The 17,716-nt window shown below is 44.9% G+C and overlaps 1 protein-coding gene across 1 annotated transcript in view; it reads right to left on the bottom strand.

Annotated features, from left to right (window-relative positions):
- LOC127582286 (hemicentin-1-like) overlaps positions 1-17,716 on the bottom strand; it is a 260,770-nt gene that overhangs the window by 236,879 nt on the left and 6,175 nt on the right. The window contains 2 exon segments of the mRNA XM_052037463.1: positions 2,314-2,364; positions 2,366-2,385. Coding sequence (XP_051893423.1) covers positions 2,314-2,364; positions 2,366-2,385 — 71 coding nt within the window.

The raw sequence follows: 17,716 nt of genomic DNA, 5'->3' as shown, positions 1-17,716 counted from the left end.
AGGCAGATAGCCACGGTCTTTGTCTCAGGGTAGGGAAGTCTAAAACTAGAGAGCATGGGTTTAAGATGAGAGCAGAAAGATTTAAAGGGGATCTGAGGGGCAAGTTGTCACACAAAGGGTGGTGGGTTTATTGAACAAGCTGCAGGAGGAAGTGGTAGAGACAAGGTACAATTACAACATTTAAAAAACATGTGGGCAGGTACATGGATAGGAAATGTTTAGAGGGACTTGGGCCAAACACAGGCAAATGGGATTAGCTTAGAAAACATCTTGGTCGGCATGGACCAGTTGGGCCGAAGGGCCATGCTGGCTAACTCTATGAATCTAAGAATCTACAAGATGTGGACATTTGGTCCAACTAGATGGTGCTAGTGTTCAAACTCTGCACTGGTCTCCTGCCACTCCACCTTCCATATCATAGCCCTCCCGCATGTCTTCCCATTCCTTCATCTCTCACTGCCTTTCAGAAATAGCAAATATAATTCAAACTCTTTAAATGTCTTAGGACACCGAAGGAAACCTGAGCAGTGTACAAGAATTGCATTGGGGATCGGAGGGAAGAAAGAACAGCATTCCCATTGGGATACTGAGCAGGGTCTCTGACTTTTCCTGAACATTGACAAAACCTTAGCATCCTGCAGTGAACCATCGCAGGGAGGCTGCTTAGGTAGAATCCCAATAGTCAGCAGGACATGGCAGCAAATAATAATTTAAGATTATCTTTAGAGTTGAGAAACTTCCCCATGGGCAGTAGCAGCCCTCACACACTGGGAAACAATTTGCCAACAGTCCTGGTGTGATCACATTATATGGCCTCAGTGTAAGCCATATGTCCGATAGACAATAGCTGCCTGCATAGACTCTTCCAACTCTGTCTATTGAAGGTCAGTGATTACTTTCAGTCTTATTTTCAACAAGCTTTCTGCAGCATTCTAATCATTCTGTGCGTGTCTGATGTAGCAGGGGTTTGTGAGGTGTGCTCCAAGTCAAGAGGTAATGAACTAAAACATAAGACCAAATCCAGTCACAACTACACATCAGCCGGAAGATAAAACTCAGGTCCCATCCATGGGACCAAACCTGGCACTCGTACTCCTGGGAAAAGAATTGTCGGAACTCAAGAATAGAAATTGCAAACATTGGCAAAGCACAGCAACCTGAAAGAAAGGACGAGGTAACAATTGCCGTGTGACCCCAAACTTCAAAGGTGCCAGTGAGGGTTACACTGGCTTTCCACTAGGATCAGAGTCCAGGACTAAACTAGGTTGATAGCAGGGGAGTCAACACTACATACAGAAGGGTGGTACATATAATGAGTGGGCAGCCTCAACATTCCTGAAAAGCATGAAGCCAGACCACCAAGCTGCCCTTAATCTCAGTAACCATGACTGAAGCTGATTGTTATGATAAAACAGTTGTGACCTCCATGGTGCAGCTGGGATTCAGACATTTGATCATGTACGGGGGCCTTCACTCTGAATTTAACTGGGCTTCACCGGACCTGGGAATGATTGATGACCACACTGTGTCCAATATTCTACAGCGGTAACATCCCTCACTTTGATAAGTGGAATTGCCAACCTGAGAAACAGAAACAGCTGCAAACACACTGACACCGTTCCGAAAAAGCCGAACTGTCGAGGACTTTTCCCATTTATAAACTTCTCATGTGTGAGAAACAAGACCTCAGATGTTTTAGGAATACTAACATTCCTAGAGTCAGACTGGAAAAAGTACATTCATTCCAGAGGCCTGAGGGGAAAAATCCAATTAGTGAGGGCATAAATATCTTTCAGGAGGAGGTGACTAAAATAAGAGGATCCTGGGCCCGATCCCAGAACTCTTCTTACACTTTTTCTGAAAATTTTTTTCAGTCATATTGAATCTGTAATGAACATGGACACTGCATTTGTAGAGTTAAGCTTTGGTGGGAAGTTTTATCTATCTGGAACTTTATAATGAATTATTTTTCACCTGATGATAAGTGGGTTAATACCATGGAATTCAACATATCAAGTGTCAAAGGCAAGAGATTGAATTAATTATATTTTTCCTTACTTTTACCACATTGATTTCATTTCAAAATTACTTCACTTCAAGGCATTCTCATGTTGTGTATGACACAAGCTTTCCTTTTCATTGGAAATCTCCCCACACTGATTTTCACAATGCCATCCAAACAATTCAAGTGCCACAAAAACAATCTAGATTGACGCAGGATCTCAGAACTGAGGCAGTCTAGCCTTGAGAACATTTGAACTCAAGTAAGGTTAGGGTTCAAGTGGCAAAGGTCAAAGCAGGCTCTGCACTAACCTGCACATAGAGATCCTCGAGCTCCTTCTGGAATTTCTTTGGATCTGAGGTGGACGGTAACAGGACCAATCTCTACAAGAGAGCAAAGAATAACTAATCACAGCCCATCATAAAAGTTCCTACTACCAAAAAACTGATGATTTGTGTGTTCAGTGAGGTGAGATACAGCACAGATCTGAAACAGTGCTTTACACATTTTAGGCACAAGATGATGCAAATATTGGCAGCTACAACTGCATATTCAGAGCCGGCCAAACCAAATACATTTTCTAATTACCCTCAAACCTCAGGAGAGTATGTTAGACTATGAATGTGGAATTAGACATTTGGAATGGAATGTCTTCTCCCACTTTTGGGTTTTGATACTAAGTACAGTCACACAAGGTATGGCAATTGTTTGCCATTGAGGCAAATGCCCTTTACTCCTTCCATTTCAACTGAACCAATTTGCCCAGCACCACTACACTAAACTCAGAAGTAGCAGGACAATTCCCCTGAAAAGCATCCATCGTGCAGATTTTGTATAGTGCCAAACTAGAGGTAGTTTTGTGCAGTGTGTCCTAACCCACTGAATTACACTAATTAAATTCAACATAGGTTCCAACCAGACAATCAATGCATTCATCATGCAGGGGTGCACTGAAATGAGAGTCTTGGTGGTGATTCTAAATCAACTGCAGCAGACAGACCCCCTAACTCCCAACTCAAGTTACAGCATCTGTGAATTAGATTGAAGCACTTCTGTTTCTTAAAAAAAGGTAACATTTCTTCCACGAAATCTCTCAAATCTGGGATGCAATCACAGTGCAAAACAAAGTAAGTTAATCTTGATTGCTGAGGATACGCTCCTCAGATTCAATGCTTTTAAGGGGAATATCTTTGGTGAGGAAGTATTAGTAATTCCACTATAAAAAATCCTGTGTTCATGTCAAAAAAAAATCAGTAGGTCAAACAGCATCTGTGGAAAGAAAAAGAGTCAATGTTTTATCTCCGAGAACCCTCATCCAAACTGAGAAAGAGGGAAAGTTAGTTTAGGTAGCAGAGACGCTTGAGGGGAGGCTAATGGATGGAGCAAAGAGAATGCCTCTGATTGGGTGAAATAAGAGGCAGTTAAGATTAATGGAGACACAGGTGACTGTAGATGCTGGAACCTGGAACGAAATAAACTGCTGGAGGAACTCAGTGGGTCAGGCAGCATCTGTGGAGGGAAATGAACAGACGACGTTTTGGGTCAGATAAGATTAAGTTTCTTTGTCTGTATTTTGCAGTGCTAATGCTGCATAGTCTGTGTAATGTTGCATCGTCTAACTGTACAGAACAAAAAGGGAAAAGAAAAAAAGGGAATGTCAAACGAAAGATAGCTGGTCTTAATACAAACAGAAAGAAAGAGTGAGTTTCTCTAAAGTTGGAGAATTTGAGATTGAATCCTGCTGGCTGCAGTGAGCCCAGACAGAAGATGACGTGTTGGTCATTGAGCTTGTTTTGAGCCTCTTTGTAACATACATTCGGAGAGGTTAGAGTGGGAGCAGAGATGATTCAAGGAAGGATAAAGCATCACCCATTAAAAACTGTGTGTCCTGCAACACACATCATGCAGATAACTGTGCCGCCTGCTTTATTTGGATATGAAACCTGAAGGCTGCGTGCAACAAAGTGAAAATATGGTGGACAACCTGGTGGAACAACAGTCCAAGGGAAGATCTGCTGTGTGAATAAATTCCAGTGAAAATGATGGGCTGGGTGAAGTATGAGCTACAGGAGGAAAAGCAGTGTAGTTCTTGCCATCAACATGGAAACCCCATTTGCACACACTGAGCACCAGGAAACTGTCCTCGGGGAAATAATGGAAGAAAGAAATTTGAAGTCAACACTGGTCAACATAAAACAGTTGGACAAAGTAAAACTGACTCAGATAATTAAGGCCAGGAACATCTGGACTAGAGATAGCTGCAGCAGAAAAAGTCACACAGAGCTTCACAGGACTGAATGGGGGGCAGCCTTTTCTGTAACATAAGTCAAACATGTGCTGGACTTGATTCAGTCTCCCCCGATCCCTGCTGTATGTGCTCACTGTCTCCAAAGATTTCCTTTACCAATCAGCTAGCTGATTGGACCTGTCACAAACACCCAACAAATCCATCAACAAAAATAAATGGAAATATATACTTTGTATTTCCTGCACTGAGATCATATTCTAGCCAGTTCCTTATAAATACTGCGCCCATTATTCACTGTAATGCCCTGATTGAGGTTTACAGGCAGCTTCATAAATTTTAATTGATTTGTGCTCCCTTGTAAAATATTTTCCATGCTAATTTCCTCCCCTCACTGCCTTTCCTAAAGATTTTGAATCATTCTATGGCTTTCATCCTACAGAATGGTGGTTACCTCCAGTCTTTCATTCCATATCCCATTATTCCTGCTTTTCCCCAGACACGGTGTGGTACCCGACTGTCGGAACCAGAGTCAAAGTCCTCCTGTCCTGCCACAAGTTATCAACCACAGGTACATAACAAGAGGGCTTAAACAGCAATCCACTAGGTTACACCAGAAAACACACAGGAGCAAAAATATACCATCGCCCACCACCTTACCCCTCCCCCAACTCCTGTCTCGTGCCCCACACATCACTACAGGGACCCAGAGCTTCATCCAACAGCCAGAGAACCACGGCCAGGCCAACCATGTTAAATGCCGCTGGTGTTCAAACCTGGAACCTTCCTGTAGTGTGGCTCACCCTTCTCGCTGGAAAAACCCACCAAACCTCTTGAGGGAGTCTTGATTTAAAAAAAACTTTAAATGTGACTTTACTTCCTCCCTTTCCATCTCGGTCTCCAGCAACACCACTCCCCAGGTGAGAAGGCATGATGCCAAGTAGAGAGATAGATCTTCTCTCAGGTCTCAGTTGTTCACAGTTTGATAATCTCCTCCTGCCTTTCCACTTCATTCCCATTTAGATCTTCTCCTTCCTTTAGCCTGCCTGTCCCCACACCTCTCCCTATTCATACGTATCCCCTCACCTCACTCAGATGATAACCCCTGCCTCTCCCTGTCCGTAACCCCCGCCTCTCCTTGGTCGTAACCCCCGCCTCTCCCTGGTTGTAACCCCCACCTCTCCCTGTCCGTAACCCCCGCCTCTCCCTGGTCGTAACCCCCACCTCTCCCTGGTCGTAACCCCCGCCTCTCCCTATTCATTACCCTTTCCCTCACACTAGTCCCTACCCACCTTCCCCAGTATCTCTTCCTGTCTGCACCCTCCCCAGCCCCTTTCCTTTAGGTGGGAGTAAGATATGAACCCAGTGTTTGCTGCGCATTCTGCCAGGCCAGAGCTTTGGTTGGTCCACGGCGAGCTACTTTATTGTAATGATGTCATTACAATAAGCAAAACCAACTCAAGATATTTTTATGCTTTTAATTCTTAGCTTTACCACAACGACAACAGTTTCAAGTTGCTTATCCTGTTCATTAATAATCATTATCACAACCTATTATACTCTGTGGCACCAGCCTCATTTTACAGTGATCTCAGTTATACCGACCTGTTACTCTCCATCCATACTCTACAGGTCTCAGTTAGACCAGGTTACACAAACCTCACTAAGAGGTTCTGACATACTGGACCAGTGTCCCTGCTCCCGATCTCTATCCCATTTCCCAACGTCCCTGCTCCCGATCTCTATCCCATTTCCCAACGTCCCTGCTCCCGATCTCTATCCCATTTCCCAGTGTCCCTTCTTCTGATCCCTATCCCATTTTCCCCATGGAAAATATACATGTGTATATCAGGCTCACAATTGTCCAGGGATAAGCTCACCATCTGTCTTCCATTGTGCAAAGCCCAGCATGGTTCGATCCCGTCAGGGCAGGAGCACATTGTTGCAGGGAGAATCCTGGCAGGACCCAGAAGTGGGAAAGTGAAACAAGTCAAACTGTGCTTGCACATGTCTGGGGGGAAAAAATATCTCTGCTTGGCAACACATTTCTCACCTGGGGAATGGTCCTGCAAGAAACCTAAGGGGAAGAAATAAAATCACATCTATAATATGACAAAAGCTCCTTCAGGGGCTTGGTGAGTTAGTCCAGTGAAAGACTGAGTCTGTACACCAGGGGAGTCCCAGTTTCAGGAACTCAAGCTACATTGATTCATTTCAGTTGGTGGTGGCTGTGTGGGAGAGGCAAACGTGTTATAGTAAAACTCCATTAATCCTGCACGCTCTGGACTTCTGGACTCTCAGATTTTCCTGACTGTTGGATGTTATCCCTATTAATACCTCAGCATAGTTTTAATTCTTTATTATACATAAGTATAATACATTTCCCAGTGAACCTCGTTAAACTTAAAGGGAACACCAGATCCATGGTCCCAGTGAGTTTCAAGGGAGCACAGGAAATGGGGTCCCAGTGGGAAGTGAAGCAGGAGCAACAAACAATCTGCTGGAGAAACTCTGCAGGTCGAGCAGCAGCTGTCGAGGGAAAGGAACGGTCGACGTTTCAGGTGAAAATCCTGCCTCAGGACCCTGCATGGGAAACGGGAGCATTGGAAAGAGGGTTCTGGTCTGTTTAAAGAGGGTGTGGAAAACCAGCCTCCATGAGTTTAAAGGGAGCACAGCAAACACCAGATGGTTGAGTTAAACCCAGGAAACATCACCTTGTGAGGCTGATGCTGACCATCAGGACTTCCGAAGAATTGGATATCGTATTATCAGTTTGACAGTAGATTTTATGAAAATGTATATTTTTAGGAAAAGAATCAGCCAGAAAGGGCATTTAGATTTGTTATTAAGGTTTATATTTGTCATTTTTTGCCATTGGGAACATTGACAGGAGAATCGTCAACTCCACTGATTCCCACACTAACGCTCTCTCAATCTCAGCCAAGAACCCGCAAATGGGCACCAGCTGCTTGTATTCAGATAAAGAAACAAAAAAAGACACATCAAATGGAGAGACAGATAATACATCAAAGGTATTCTGTCTTGCAAAAGATGACCTGAAAGCCTCGGGGTGTAGAGGAGAAAAACAATGTACAATACAGCTGTGTGCTCTAAGTCATAAATCCATCAGCCAAGGCTGCAGACAGTGACTTGCCCTTAGTTATATCTTTACTTTTCTTTAGGCTGGGGCCCTTTTACCTCAAATTACTGAACTTCTTCCTCAACAAACAAGATGAGTTCTCCTCTCCATCCCATTACCCGTGCTGGTATGGACTAAATTGCACTCATTTATTCCCTGGAGCAGACACAACAATGTTAGGGGATCATCCTTGCACACCTTCCTGCCTCATGCCTCACCACAGTTACTGGCTAGTAGCAGGTGCTCTGATCACAGAACAGTAGGTCCTACCACACAACAAGCCACTTTGGAAGATTCCTGTGGCCAGCTCCAACATCCTGGGAAGTTGACGTATGGAATTCAGGCCTTGATTCCTCAGCTGGTAGGTCAGGTAAAGATTCGCCATCTCTCTGGCTCTCTCCCTGCCGCAGAACCCCTAAGCACTTTTCCTCATACCAGTCAGGAGGAGCCAAAAAGAATATGAACGGTTACTGTGCAAAGCAGAAGATGTGCTGGAGATGAAAGGTAGGGAGAGTAATAAAACAGAACAAAAACTAGTTTGAGGACATTCATTCAGGTTAGAAGTGTAAGCTGTGATTGCATTGGCTACAGTGCTTTACCTTCCTCCCACCAAGACTTACAGTATTGCACTTCTCTGCACTGAATTTCTTTCTAGATTTGCCCATTCGACCAGCCTGCTTGTGTCCTCTTGAAATCTAATACTCCATCACTGCTGACCACATTTGCAAGCTTCAGGTTATCTGCAAATGATGAAGCATTGCCCTGTACTGCCAGGGTACAAGGATCAAATGCAGCAGTGGGTCCTGGAACGCCAAGGATACCCAACTCATTCACCAATACTTTCACCAGACTTCATAGAAAACAAAGCAATTGTTGTGGGCAGAGGGAGGGAACGCAGAGACTGTGATAAAAATGCTGGAAATGATGAAGATCTACCCAACAGCAGACCAGAAGGATAATCAACACCCTCAGTGTCTGGTATTTATGGTTCTCAGCAGCCAAAGGGCATTGAGCCATAAACCTAGTTATTTCACTGCAGGTCTCCGCTTCCACTGCCTTTGGGGGGGGAAGGGTGGGGGTGGTGGGAGGTGCGGGGGGGGGGGGGGAATTCTTATTTCATAAGTGAGAGGAAATACTGCAGGTGGCCACTCAGTTATCTGGACAAGTTGTGCCAATCAAGAGTGTGAACAAAGAGAGCAATGGAGGGAAAGTCAACAGCTTCAGGATTCCCAGCTTTGCAACCTGCATTGAGTGGCAGGATATCATTTGAACAGGGTGGTGAAAAGCCAGATTTAAGTTTCCGATACAGTTCAATAAACACCTTATTAAAAAAAATGTGGTTTACCGCCTCCCACCCCAGTCGCTCTCTCTTCTGCCCCCTCCCACCTGGCAGAAGATACAAAAGCTTGAGAACACATACCACCAGGCTCAAGGACAGCTTCTATCCCACTATTATTAGACTCTTGAATGGATCTCTTATACGCTAAAAGGTGAACTCTTGATCTCCTAACCTACCTATTCAAGGTCCTTGCACTCTATTTGTCTACCTGCACTGCACTTTCTCTGTAAATGTAACACGATGTTCTGCATTCTGTTTTTTCCCTTTGTACTACCTCGACGTAATCTGTCTGGATGGTACGCAAACAAAAGCTTGTCACTGTATCTCGGTACATGTGACAATAATAAACCAATTATCAACATTATCAGCAGCCACACTACTGAGGCAGTAGGAAGTATATGAAGGGGAGCAGCCCAGATGTTTACCTGGGTATAAAATTAAAACACATTACAAATCCAACATGCCATCAGGCTGTGTGACACTCAGGTCAGGCAGCTAGCCTCCGGAGCAATCATTTGCAATAATGGTTTCTGTAGCCTTTTCATAGAATCATTAGGGCACAAGAGGCCATTCAGCCCAGTAATATCCCACTCCTGGTACAGTAATCCCATCAGCCCCACACCCTCACTCATTGCCTGCAGTCCTGCAAATTATTCTCTTTTAACTGCCTATCCAATTCCCTTCTGAATGCACTGATTGATTCTGTCTCTACCACTCTTACATAATTGCCCTCTCTTTAAAAAAAAACTGTTCTGCACATCCTCCTGCATCCTTTGCCCAGATTTATAAATCTGTATCCCTTAGTCCTTGAACCATCTGCTAATGGGAAGAGCTTTGTTTTATTTACCTCATCCAGAACAGTCATGATCAATCAAATTTCTTGAACTTTTCTGTTCAAAGGAGAACAATCCAGCCTCTCCACTCTAAACTTACAGCTGAATCCACACTCATACAGCCACAGCCTAAAGGAAAATTGATCAACTGCAGGCAGAATTCTTTCTCCTCTTTGCACTGTACTGCTGCCACAAAGCAACAAATTTCACAGCACAGAAGTCAGTTATAATAAACCTGATTCTGATTCTTGAGTTGCTCACTAACCAAGTGTCTGCCAAGCTTCAGAGGCAGCACTATAACCCCAGTCAGAAAACTGTAGGTTCAAGACACATACCAGAAAGTTGAGACAATGAACTAGGCTGGCACTCCAGTGCTGCATTGTTGGGAGATCCCATCATTAAACTAAGGCCCCACCTGAGGTGGATGTAAAGGATCCCATGGTACAATGTGAGGAAGAGCAGGAGAGTTATTCCTCACGGAGACACAAGACATGAACATGAACATTGAATTCTCCAGCTTCGGATAAACTGCTCCCCACCCCCCTCACGGCCACTTTCTCTCTCCTCCTGATCTACCCAGCTCCTCCTCCACCACCCCAGGCCCCCATCACCTTGTTTCTTCCCCCTCCCCCACCCACCCCATCTGCCCGTCACCCACCCACTCCTCCCACTGGGTCCCCTCCTCCGACTGTTCCCATCTGACCTCCCCACCTCCCTTATCTGGTTCAATGCTGCACCTTCCTTTTGTATCACACTCCATCGTCTCCAGCCCTTTGTTGCCTCCACCTGTCACCTTGCTGCTTCTGTAGCTATTTCCACTCTTCCCTCCTCCATCTGCCTACCACCCCCCTCCTCACCTGCATCTGCCTACCACCCCCCTCCTCACCTGCATCTGCCTATCGCTTGCCAGCTCTTGCTTCACCCCTTTATACTGGCTATCTCGACACCTGTCTACATCAATGGTGCTGAGGTCGAGAGGGTTGACAGCTTCAAGTTCCTGGGAGTGAACATCACCAACAGCCTGTCCTGGACAAACCACGTGGATGCCACGGCCAAGAAAGCTCACCAGCGCCTCTACTTCCTCAGGAGGCTAAAGAAATTTGGTTTGTCCCCTTTGACTCTCACCAACTTTTACCGATGCACCATAGAAAGTATCCTATCTGGATGGATCACGGCTTGGTACGGCAACTGCTTTGCCCAAGATCGCAAGAAGCTGCAGAGAGTTGTGGACACAGCCCAGCGCATTACGGACACCAGTCTCCCCTCCTTGGACTCTGTCTTTACCTCTCGTTGTCTTGGCAAAGCAGCCAGCATAATCAAAGACCCCACCCACCCGGGACATTCTCTCTTCTCTCCTCTTCCATCGGGTAGAAGATACAGGAGCCTGAGTGCACGTACCACCAGACTTAAGGACAGCTTCTACCCCACTGTGATAAGACTATTGAATGGTTCCCTTATACAATGAGATGGACTATGACCTATGACCTCATGACCTCACGATCTACCTTGTTGTGACCTTGCACCTTATTGCACTGCACTTTCTCTATAGCTGTGACACTTTACTCTGTACTGTTATTGTTTTTTTACCTGTACTACATCAATGCACTCTGTACTAACTTGATGTAACTGCACTGTGTAATGAATTGACCTGTAAGATCGGATTGTAAGACAAGTTTTTCACTGTACCTCAGTACAAGTGACAATAATAAGCCAATACCAATACCAATACCAATAGCAGATGAAGGATCTCAACCCCAAACATCGACTGTCCACTTCCCTCCACAGATGCTGTCTGACCCGCTGAGTTCCTTCAGCAGTCTGTTTGTTGTTTGAGATATTTCTCATGTCCTGGCCAATATTTATCTCCCAACAAGCATCACTAAAACATTGCTCCTCTCGTTGTGCTTTACAGACAGGTCATTAAAAGCACTGTAGAAATATAAGACTGTCTCCTTTCTGCTGCCCATGTGTACTGCAAGGCAGCATGCATGGATAAACTATTGAACTCTGGCCAAGCACCTCATTCTCACTTAACAACCACGCAGGAGCACATTTCGACAGGGTGGATGATAACAAAGTGAAACTTGGAGCCTTCAGCTAATTTCTTTTCCTCGCCATAAACAGGTTTTAAAATTCACCACCAATGTTCTGTGCTGATCCAGAGGAATCAACCCAGGACAACGCAGTGTGCAGAAAGTTCTTCATTTTATGTTTAAACAAAGCAAGTCTAGAAATGATTGATAGCGATACCTATACAAAATACATAGTTACGAGGTTCTACCACCCAATGTTTAACTGTTTAACATTCGTATTTCTATAACACTCTTCACACCTATGAGCATCCCAAAACAGTTTACAGCCAATGAAATATTAACTCCAGTAAAGGCCAGTTTGCAAGTGCCAAGCTCCCAGGATTAATAATGATCAGATAAAGTTTGTTTCTAGTAATGTTGGTTAAATGATACATATTGACCAGGGCAGGCATGGTAGTGTAGCAGTTAGTGTAATGCTTTACAGCGCCAGTGACCCGGGTTCAAATCCAGCCGCTGTCTGTAAGGAGTTTGTACGTTCTCCCCGTGTCTGCATGGGTTTCCTCTGGGTGCTCGGGTTTCCTCCCACATTCCAAAGACCTACAGGTTAGGAAGTTGTAGGCATGCTATGTTGGCGCTGGAAGCGTGGCGACACTTGCGGGCTGCCCCTAGAATGATGTATTTCACTGTGTGTTTCGATGTACATGTGACTAATAAAGATAAAGATAACACTTCTGGTGTTCTTCAGTACTATGTCCTGGAGTCTATTACATGTACTAGAGATAAGACAGGGCTTTAGTTTCATAACTCATCTGAAAGAGGGTTCCTCTGAGAGCTCATCCCTCCATCAGTACAGTGGAGACACAAGAGACTGCAGATGCTGGGATCTGAAGCAAAAAACAAACTGCTGGAGGAACTCAGTGGGTCGAGCAGCATCTGGGGAGGCAGACGAATGGTTGGCGTTTCAGACTGGAACCCAGTCCTGCTGCAAGGTCCCGACCCGAACTGTTGACCATCCCTTTGCTTCCTCTGATGCTGCCTGACCCGCTGAGCTCCTCCAGCAATGTGTTTTTTGCTTCAGTACTGCAGGTTTGACAGCCCAGATTTTAACCTTCAAATCTTTAGATTGGACTTGAACCCACAATCAACTGAGCCGTGGGCAACACCACACTGAAGTTGCCAGCAGAACACTTTGAAATTATCAACTGACATTATCACCACCAGTATCTCAGTGCGTTTAATATCTGAACAAATTTTATTGAGCAACTAGATCTCTGACACCCTGTCCTCAGTAAATCCCATTTATAGACACTTTCTGTAAACTTTACGCTGTTGCTGATACATAATAGCGAATCTGACTTCCTGGTTCATAATTTTATTACTGACCTTCTAGCTACAGTTCAAGAACGAGGAGAAAGGCTTAGGTGGTGATTAACATGATCCTACAAACTCCACACCAACACACTTTGAATTCACTTTTTATTACACTGTAGCATAATAAATTTTCCAGTGAACTGGTTGAGTTTGAAGGCAGCATGAGAAACAAGGCCATGGTGAGTTTAATGGAGCCCTGGAAACTGCAAAATGGGACTCAGTTCAGTGAATACTTGCTCTGTAGTTGCTGCATCAATTAACAGTGATGTCATGAGAACCAAGGGACTATTGGGAGCACCACATTATCTCTTTAACCAGAGACTTAAGAGACATGATGAGCTGGGAAGGAGGGTGAATTAAAGTCAAAGCAGTCGGAAAAAAATGAGTAGATGGTCAGAATGAACATGGAACATAGAACAGTACAGCACGGGACAGGCCATTCGGCCCACAATGTTGTGCCAATCTTGATGCCAATTTATACTAAATGCCCTCCTCCTGTGTATCATCCATATCCCTCCAGTCCCTTCATATTCATGTGTCTATCTAAGTCTCTTAAACTCCACAAAACTGCCTGCTTCCACTACTACCCCCAGTAACCCATTCTAGGCACCTACCATTCTCTGCGTAAAAAAACTTGCCCCTCACATCGCCTTTAAACATTTCCCCCCCCACCCAACCTGAAAAGCATGTTGTTTGACATTTCTACCCTGGGGAAAAGATTCTGATGATTAGATTGAAAGAAGAAATAGAAGGATAACTCTGATTGACACAGAAACTTTCACCTTCCTTTCAGAATGTTCCAAAGTACTTTGCAGCCAGGAGTGTGAAGACTATTAGAATGCAAAAAAAACCAAAATAACAAAAGCCATAAAGTACAAGTGAGAAGATGTGACATTTTTTAAAATCTCCTCTTCCCATCAGGAAACTGCAATGTTTGGAAAGGAATGATACATTGCAGTTTAAATTGTTCTATTTGTGGGCCAGAGTTGATTGGAACTTAGTTATTAATTACACTTTGATCAAAAGTATTTACTCAGTTAATTACTGTACTTAACTTCTAAGCTATTTAGAGGACAATTAGTGTGCAAATCCAGGAAATACTTCAAAAATGCAATGCTATATGCCAATAATGTAAAGCAATTGAAGGAGTGATTTCAATCAACCAGTAATTCTAGAAGTTCGCAACTTTCAATCCCAAAATTTCTGGTCAATTTGCTCAGTAACAGTGTGCATTGTTAAGCATCATTATTTCTCTGATGCAATATAAATATTTCCCACATAGATCAAATGGACCTCACAACAAGCTAACTGTCCATTTCAAAAAGGGAACTGGGTAGATACCTGCTGACGGAAAAAAAAGTGAAATAGAGGAATGAGATATGTATCAAATATTTCAAAGAACAAATGGATTCCAGTCCTGCTGAAATAATTATCAGCTGAGGAATGCAATCAGTCAGGATTGAATAACATTGGTTATGTCAGATCCACATCCTCGAGATTTCACTTGATAGCCTTGGAGCAATATTGCTGAGTCCAACCAAGGATAAATCATTTCCCTCTGGAGAGATGAAAACACACAAGGAATAGAGGGCCAGCCCCTTTAAGTAATGTAACATGAGGCCTGGGGAGAGGCAAAATTAGAGCTTCACAATCTGTTGCATCACTCGCCTAAGAGCCATCTCAGCTCAAGTTTAAGTCCCACTCCACGCCAGCACCTAGGGAATGCTGCATTGTTGAAGAGGCTACACTGGATGGGGCAGTAAACCCACCCCCTAGCACTGTTAGAACATTAAGGAATTGTTATGGAGTTCTGACCAGTGTTTCCCTTCCCCAGCTGATGATATTCCCTGGAAACAGGCCTGTACTTTTAGTGGGTATCTTGCAGGCTATGTACTTTTCATTGTTTGGTTCTATTAATTCTTGCTTTTTATTAGAGTCTTACAGCAAAGGAACAGGCCCTTCCACCTACTGAGTCCTCATCAACCAGCATGCACCCATTTACACTAACCCTACACTAATTCCATTTTGGAGACAAAGGAGTCCGCAGATGCTGGAACCCGGGGCAAAAAAATGGGCTGCTGGAGGAACTCTGCAGGTCAGGCAGCATCTGTGGAGGGAAATGGACGGTCGACATTTTAGGTTGAGACCTTTCATCAAGTTCCTCCAGCTGCTTGTTTATTTGCACCAAATTCCATTTTATTCTCCTCACATTCCCATCTACACCCCCTAGATTCTCCCACTCAGCGACACAGTGCATATACAGTGGCCAATTATCCTACCAATGCACGCGCCTTTAGGATGAGGGAGGAAACCGGAGCATCTGAGGAGAACATGCAAACTCCACACAGACAGCAGCAGAGGTCAGGATTGAACCCTGGTCGCTGGTGCTGCGAGGAAGCAGCTCTACCATCTGTTCCATTGTGCCGCCCTTATTGTTTGTTTCTATTTTGAATTCCCAGCATTTTAAACATTAAAGGCGTGAATTTTCTCCCTTGCTCACGGAACTATCAGCACTTTCCACACCAAGGTAGCAAGGAAAACGTGGACTCTCGAGCAAATGTGCAGGTTCCGAATCTCCTGGCAGATGTTTATCTGGGCCCCACCACTGGACTCGCTGTGGAATCCAGTGCACGGCCTGAGCTGCCTGCAATCCACAGCACCAGGGGACTTGTCCTGCAACCCTGCAGCATAGAGTCATAGACTTGCACAGCACAGAAACAAGCCCTTCGGCCCAACTTGTCCATGCCGTTCAGTCCAGGCAGAGGAACATTAAAGAGAAATAAAAGACTGCAGATGCTGGAATCTAGATGAAAAACACTATGACGCTGGAGGAACTCAGCAGGCCAGGCAGCATCCATGGAGAAAAGCAGGCGGTCAACGTTTCAGGTCAGGACCCTTCTTCAGGACTGAAGATAGGAAAAGGGGAAGCCCGATATATAGGAGGGAAAAGCAGAGCAGTGACAGGTGGACAAAAGAGGGGAGGGAGGGTGGGCACAAGGTGGTGATAGTGAGATGCAAGTGAGAGATAGTGATAGGCAGGTGCGGGGGAGGAGGGGAGAGCAGATCCACCGGGGGATGGGTCAAAGGTAAGGAGAGAACGGAAAAAAAGGGTAGAAAAAAAGAGGTTAGGAATGGGAAGAAGAGAAGAACCATGGTGGGGGGCGGGGGGGGATTACCTAAAGTGGGAGAATTCAATGTTCATACCGTTAGGCTGCGAGGTTCCAGGATGGAAAATGAGGTGCTGTTCCTCCAGTTTGCACTTGGAATTCTCCTGGCAGTGGAGGAGGCCAAGGACTGACGTATCAGTGATAGTGTGGGAGGGGGAGTTGAAGTGACTGGGAACGAGGAGATGCAGGTCGCAGTTACGGAGCGCAGGTGTTCTGTGAAACCATCACTTAGTCTGTGTTTGGTCTCACCAATGTGAAGGAGGCCACCAAATGCAGTAGATGATGTTAAGGGAGGTGCAGGTGAATCTCTGTCTCACCTGAAAGGACGGTTTGGGTCCCTGGATGGAGGTGGTGTAGGGGCAGGTGTTGCACCTATGGCGGGCGCAGTGGAAAGTCCCTGGGGTGGGAGCGGGAACACTAATTCACTTAACACCTTGGAACAAGGAATGGCTGTGAGACTCCTTGGTATTAGGTCTTATACTTGCTCTGAATTCATTAATGGAGTTTACTTAAGCGTTTTCTGTGTTTTTTTTAATTAATATATTTTAATGGTTTTGAACATGGATAAGACATTCAAAATCTGTGAGAGTTTTGACAACCAGCTAATCTGGGTTCTTGGCTTAGCCAGCTGCTTTGTCAGTATTCCTGTGGGTGGGGCTTGGTCTGGCCCTAACCACATGACAGAACTCACATCCAATGAGTATCAGGGTGGCTTTTGCATGGAAGTTCTCACCAAGGGACCTGCACCAGTTAAGTGCGAGCTTACTGGGTGGGTGAGCATTAAGCACACCTCTGCCAGCAAATTCTGGGCCAACCCATGCCACCAAAAGCAGATTTCCTGCTCAGTCATCTTGTTGCTGATCTTGCTGGTTGGATTGATCACTACTTTTCCCAGCTGAGGCTTTGCACTGAAACATTGGGAGTTGTTCCACACGACATGGACACAAGGTTTTTTTCTCCATCACCTGCTCATGTGTCTTTGAACACTCCCCCTCCCCACCCCCACCCCCCCCCCCCCCGACAATCTCACTTCATATCCTGTCCAAGATTTCCCATTGGTAAGAGTACCTGAAGTCAAGATTTAATGAAGGAGCTGGTTCACAAAGATGGGGATCTGTAATTCTGGCAGGTCTCTGAAGGTTGGCACACCTTATTAACGAGCTGCTGAACTGGAGAGCACAGGGCATCCACAGTCCAAACCACATCGCCAATGTGACTCCCTCTCTCTGTGAGAGTATATTGATTCTTACTCAATATCAGTACTGAAATGACAGCACCTCCAGTCGTGTAGCACTCCCTCAATGCTATGCTAGAGTGTTCAGCTCAATTCCCTGCCTGTCTCTGGAGCGGGCTTGAATCTCTCGCTTTATGTATAAGATGAGGTGAAAATGTCGCCACTGAGCCACAGCTGCTGGCTTTGTACCATCACTGATAACTCCCAGGAGATTTGCCTTCTCTGGCTCCTTTATTGCTTCCAGATCCCTCACATTAGTTTATTTAGTAGCAGTTTAAGATTCCTTCAATTTCAGTATTTAATTGCACACTGAAGTCATTGAGGACTTGTGATTACAATTATTCAGTGATTCA

This window comes from Pristis pectinata, chromosome 23 (assembly GCF_009764475.1).
Source record: "Pristis pectinata isolate sPriPec2 chromosome 23, sPriPec2.1.pri, whole genome shotgun sequence".
NCBI lineage: Eukaryota > Metazoa > Chordata > Chondrichthyes > Rhinopristiformes > Pristidae > Pristis > Pristis pectinata.
Note: the sequence above shows the minus strand (reverse complement) of the source record. Positions and strands in the feature narration are given on the sequence as shown.